Source organism: Zingiber officinale, chromosome 3B (genome assembly GCF_018446385.1).
Source record: "Zingiber officinale cultivar Zhangliang chromosome 3B, Zo_v1.1, whole genome shotgun sequence".
Taxonomy (NCBI): domain Eukaryota; kingdom Viridiplantae; phylum Streptophyta; class Magnoliopsida; order Zingiberales; family Zingiberaceae; genus Zingiber; species Zingiber officinale.
In genome coordinates, this window is record NC_055991.1 from 129,732,314 (window position 1) to 129,738,413 (window position 6,100).

A 6,100-nucleotide genomic window follows, 5' to 3' on the forward strand; every position below is an offset into this window, starting at 1 on the left:
GAGATGATCGGTCTGATCCTATAAAAGTTTATCATCAATCATTAGGATAAATTAGAAAATATACGTGGCAGCCAGTCCAAAAGCTTAGCATCATTTAGTTACGCCCCCCCCCCCCTTCTCATTTGGAGGAAAACTTCCTGCAAATACGCTATAGTTTGGGTTCGAACCGCGGGTGCCTGAGCGATAACTTGGATATCCTTCCGTGACACCACACCCTCGGGGATAAAAAAAATGATAATCTCAGTTAGTTTCATTGACTATCCCTAGGGTGATCGACCCGATCGCACAGAAATTTCCCACTAGCCACTAGAGTAAATTAGAAAGCGCATGCGGTGGACAGCCCAGAAGCCCTAACTGAATATTCTACCATAGCACCATAGCCACAGTAATTTGAAAAAAAAATGATAATTCTAATTAGTCTCGTTGACTATGTATGGGGGTGACCAGTCCGACCCTACAGAAGTTTCCCATCGATCACCAGAGTAAATCGGGAAGCGCACGCGATGACCAGACTAGAAGCCTAGCATCCTTTGGTTACGCCCCTCATTTGGAGGAAAAATTCTTACAAATACGCCGTAGCTAGGGTTCGAACCGAGGGTGTCTAGGTGATAACTTGGATGTCCTACCGCGACACCATGGCCCCAAGGACATAGCCACGATAATTTGAAAAAATGATTAATCAGACTGGATAACGTCGAGTCTGGGGTGACCGGTCCGGCCCCACGGAAGTTTTCTACCGACTACCAGAATAAATCGGAAAGCGCTCACAGCGGACAGCCTAGGAGCCCAGTATTTTTTAGTTGCGTGCCTCATTTGAAAATTTTTTTTTACAAATTCATCATAATTAGAACTCGAATTATAAATTTTTTATGATAATCTGAATATCCTATCGTTAGACTATAGCTTGGGGGCAAGAGCCATCATAATTTGAGAAGGTTAAGTTGATGGATCACTCGGTATTCGTACTTTTCAATTTGCGACGGATGAATTTTACGACACCAAATTAAAATTAATCGACTTAAATGCACTAAAAAAATATTTAAAAAATACTTTCTTAATTTGCAAATCGATAAGATAACTCAGTTAGGAACCAAAGCATACTATTATTAATTTAGCTTTGTCTTCCTGTAGCATTCCAATCAGGATCACTAAATTGACGTCGTCGTCATCTCAACAATGGACAGATAATCTGGTGCCGCATAGGAGTTTCCTTAGGACGGATGTTAGGGTTTCCTTGCGGACCTTTCCATCTCCTTCACGACTATATATATCTCTCATCCGGTCCATATTCTCCCATTCTCCCTAAATTGGTTTCCAAGAAACCTCTGTTGCGTTCTCTTGCAGGTAATTGCCCCCTTTCCTTTCCCCTCTCTTATTCGATTCTTTCTTCAATTAATTCTTGATCGACTAAACTTGGGATATCTAAAGTTATAAAATCTGTTTTTTTTTTTTTGTGTCTTTGGATTTGTTTCGGGTTTTTTCCCCTCTGTGCTCATGTAAATTGGTTGTTTTATGATTTGGATCCGATCTTGTTTCGTCGTCTTCGTTACTTTTATATGTGTGTTTTTGTCCAATTAATGAAATTCGACGATTCTTTCATCCTTGCGTTCGGTGTTAGTCTGTTCTGCGATATGGTATAGTCTTGTTTGGATCTTTGTTCTATGTTTATGTATATACTGCTATGTTTCACCTTGGACTTATGGATGTGCCAAACAAGGGTTTGTTGATTATTTGCCAACGGGATACAATCGCTGATATACCAACTTATCACACTAATCTAACTTAATAATTTTGCATGTTGACTGCGTTGGTTAATTGTATTGATATTTAGTTTTCTTTGCCAAACAGTCTTTTCATACTTCTTTAAATTTCTTGTTTTTGTGTTAATGAAGAGGAATTCACTTATAGCATATCACGTCTACAACCTTTCTATTTAATCAAGAAACAGTGAAGTCTAGATGGAATATCTATTTGTAATACTAGTTTTGACATAATGCACACTAAACACTGTATTAAGTTATCGACTCACCAGATAGCTATTACATGTGAGTTCCTCAAATGCTATTGTTGCTTTTTCTTTAAGTACAGTTTACAATTTGTAGGCTTTCGACCTCCGTGTGACATTGCTTTGTCATGCTTGTATTGCAGAATGTTCCCTGGAATGAGACATGTCATTTTTTGATTAATACTAAAGAATCTACATTACCAGGGCTAGACATTGATATTTACCAGTGTCAACACAATATCTGTACGGGATCAAAATCAGAGTGATATGTTTTGGTCATGCTCATTTATACGGATTGACACATGAGATTATATTCAGTCTACCCGTGCTAGAGTATATAGAAGCATTGCTTTTATGCCGACTTCTTGTGTCAACATCTAAAAATAATCATAAGTTGGACCTTATAAAGAGATCAAGAGAGAGTTTGCCATACAACAAAGTCCTATATTTCATCTTGTGGTTAAACACTATGTCTCAACAATCTGGCCATGCCTTCCTGGTACTTGTTATGTGTGTGTATGATTTTAGAGTACCATATTAAGTTTTTTGTTTGTTAAACTGATGGGTGATGTATGATAGTGTTTAGTAAGTATTAATTATGTATAAATATGATGTCTGAGAGATTGGAGAAGCAGCTTGTACATAACATGAGCAAACCTATTTCATGCTCAGCATAGTAATTTTGTTAATTGTTACCAGGATATAGCAGCTATTTTCTTTGAGAACACAAGGCTGGTTTAGGCTTCGTTTAGGACTTTGTCGACCATGTTGCTGTCATGTTTCATGCCATTAAACACTATGCATACCTCTAAAGTTTTTGAAACCTCATGAAAACAACCTTCAATTTGATTCTTCTTCCTTAATCATCAAATATAAGAGTTTTGTTCTTTTTTGCCACTTTTTGTCAGTATATCTGAAACAAGAGTTTATTGAGTGTGTTTTTTTTTTAAAAGAAAAACACAATGTACTCTATTATATGAGGTTGTTTTCCACCTGCTCTATTTGGATTGGTTTACTTATCAATTGGTTTTTTTTTTGTTTTTTTTGCTATATCTGCATCCTCAGTGGCCTGTTTTCTGTGAAACAGGATATATTAAATTCAACTGAAGTTGTCAGCAGTGCTTTCCACAATTTTTATCTGTCAAAGTGGAGGGAGTTAAGTGCAGGCCATCTTTTATGTCTGAACCGGAGTCTCTCTTTTTGGGATCAATTGGGTTACTTGGAGAATATTGTCCAACATTTAGAAAAAAACATATATGCTTGTTGGAAGATTTTGCTTATTTGCATCTTGAGCCTTTTCTAGAGATCACTATTATCCAAGGTTGCAATTCAGAGCCGTTTTCCACTGTAGTCACTTCTCAATACTGCACCGAGGAAAATAGAGTCGTAGTGTCTTCTGTGATTGCCTGATATTTGGTGTTGGAGTTCCTATCTAGTGGTGTCTTTATAGGCAAAGATGGCTTTGCAGAATATAGGTGCTTCAAATAGTGATGATGCCTTCTATCGTTATAAGATGCCAAAGATGATAACCAAAATAGAGGGTCGTGGGAATGGTATCAAGACCAATGTTGTGAACATGATAGACATTGCAAAGGCCTTGCACAGACCAGCCTCTTACACAACTAAGTATTTTGGCTGTGAGCTTGGTGCCCAGTCCAAGTTTGATGATAAAACTGGTACTTCACTGGTTAATGGGGCTCATGACACTGCCAAATTGGCTGGCCTTTTAGAGAACTTCATAAAGAAGTATGTGCAATGCTATGGTTGTGGTAATCCTGAAACTGACATAATAATCACAAAAACCCAGATGATCACCCTCAAATGTGCTGCGTGTGGATATGTTTCTGATGTGGACATGAGAGATAAGCTCACTACTTTTATTATTAAGAACCCACCAGAGCAGAAGAAGTCATCAAAAGATAAGAAGGGCATGAGACGTGCTGAGAAAGAAAGGCTCAAGGAAGGGGATGCTGCAGATGAAGAACTGAAGAAGCTGAAGAAAGAATCCAAGAAAAAAGGTGCTGTGTCATCCAAAGAAGGGGCAAGCTCAAAACGTGCTACATCCAAGAAGAAGCCAACAGGCTCAGATGAAGAGCATTCTTCCCCTCCAGATAGTCAAGCTGATGACAACGAGGCAGCTGAAGATGATGGTGTACAATGGCAAACTGATACGTCTGCTGAAGCAGCTCGACAGCGCATCCAGGAACAACTTAGTGCTGCTACTGCTGAAATGGTCATGCTTTCGACAGATGATGTAACCGACAAGGCAGTGAAGAAAGACGAAGCCACAAAATCAGTAGCTAAAGAAATAGAGAAACCTACCACAAATGACAGACTCATAATAGAGATCAAGAATATGTTGAAGAAAGGGTCTAATTCTGGTGAAGTTGGTTCCTTTCTGAGTTCTCTTGCTGGTTCTCATCAGGAGATTATGGATGCATTCTTTGAGGCCATGTTTGAGGGTGTGGGCAAAGGGTTTGCAAAAGAGGTTGAGAAGAAGAAAAACTACCTTGATGCTGCAGTGGAGGGTGAGGAATCACAGCTATGTCTTCTGCGGGCTATTGAAACATTCTGTGGGAAATGCTGTGGGGATGCAATGAAGGAAGTTGCTCTGGTGATCAAATGCCTTTATGATGGAGATGTATTGGAGGAAGAATGCATAGTGAAATGGTATGAACAAGGTCTGACTGGTGCAAACAAGAGCTCGATTGTTTGGAAGAACATGAAGCCTTTTGTCGAGTGGCTCCAGAACGCCGAGTCAGAGGAGGAGGAGTAATTATGATCCTGAAGCTTATGCTAGTCTCAATTTCATCTGGCGGTGTTCAGCTAATCTACTTTGTGTTGTCTATTTCATGCATGTAGTTTGTGTCTTAAACTTGGTAAGTTTTAATTCATGTTTCCAGTGCTTGGTTGTTGTGCAAGTACTTCAGTTGTATGGGGTTTGGTGTTTTGCTTTGAGCCATCAGTGTCTTGAATTGTTGTATTGAACAATCTACTTTACCGTGTGCTTTATGTATTTGTTTCCTTTATCGTGGATCATTACTGCTCTGTCTTATCGTCATCTACTTACTCTTGAAAATGCAAAACAATTTCTACAGCCGTAATAAAATTTTCACTCTATTACAAAAAAAAAAGAAACTGATGATTTGCAAAGATCAAAGTTAAAAATCAAGAGCATCTTGCTATAATTTCAAAGCAAACAGATCTACAGTTCTTTGCAATTCATCTTCATCCACGTTAAATCCCCGCAACTGCAAGCAGCAACATCAGATGGGAATTCTCAGCAACGGAAAACAAAACAATAAAATAAAATAAAACACTCCATCAAATGAATTCTTGATCAGAGCAGAATAATTTTGTCCTGAGTTCCAGCAACACAACAACCACCGGCCTGAGCTTGCAGGTCCGCCAGCTTCTTTTCCAGCTCTGTTTCTTGTTCCCTCAGCCGTCCGTTCTCCACCAGTATCTCATCGCACTCCCTCATCACGCCGTTCAACTCCTCCAGAAGCCGGCGGTTGGCCGACCGGAGACGTGCCGCCTGCGACCACAGCCCCGACAGCTGCCCCTGCTTCCTCATCCTCGATCGCCGCGCCGACTCCCTGTTCGACACCATCCTCCTCCTCCTCCTCTCCTCCGCAGCCACCCTCAGCCTCTGCTCTTCCTCTGCTGCAACAAAACCAGAGAGAGTAGTGGTGGCGAAGTTGAAGCATGGCTTCATGTTACTAGCGTTGTGAGCCATGAAGGACGGAAGCAGTGTTGATGGTGAGAGCGAGAGGCATCCGACGCTGGCGACGTCGCCGGGATGCATGGCAGCAAATTCTGAAAGGAAGCTCTGAGGCCTGAAGGGTGCAGGACACAATTTATAGCGTGGAAGCACCATGAGAGCCCTGCATTCTCTCGTGAGAAGTCAACCAATTCCAACTCGGTGAAATTACTTTCTAACAGCACTAGACAATTTCTGAAGATCAAAAACTAATCCACGGCCCTGGTTTGGAGTGAGACAGATAATTAGGCAGCCAAAAAGTGCCCAGAGTTCATTAAACTAATGCGGAATCAATCTCACTAAAGCTAAGATTAATCCATATTCTAACATTA

General features: G+C 40.3%; 2 protein-coding genes across 2 annotated transcripts; one reads left to right on the top strand and one right to left on the bottom strand.

The window, feature by feature from the left end:
- The first annotated feature begins 1,174 nt into the window (after positions 1 to 1,174).
- On the top strand, positions 1,175 to 5,044 carry LOC121967724 (eukaryotic translation initiation factor 5-like). Its single transcript, XM_042518126.1, has 2 exons — positions 1,175 to 1,344; positions 3,093 to 5,044. Exon 2 carries the CDS (start codon positions 3,462 to 3,464, stop codon positions 4,779 to 4,781), a length of 1,320 nt encoding a protein of 439 aa, XP_042374060.1. The 5' UTR covers positions 1,175 to 1,344; positions 3,093 to 3,461; the 3' UTR covers positions 4,782 to 5,044.
- A 153-nt stretch (positions 5,045 to 5,197) lies between these two features.
- LOC121968624 (basic leucine zipper 8-like) lies at positions 5,198 to 6,100 on the bottom strand. The gene has a single exon (XM_042518943.1). The coding sequence runs from the start codon at positions 5,883 to 5,885 to the stop codon at positions 5,346 to 5,348; it is 540 nt and encodes a 179-aa protein (XP_042374877.1). The 5' UTR covers positions 5,886 to 6,100; the 3' UTR covers positions 5,198 to 5,345.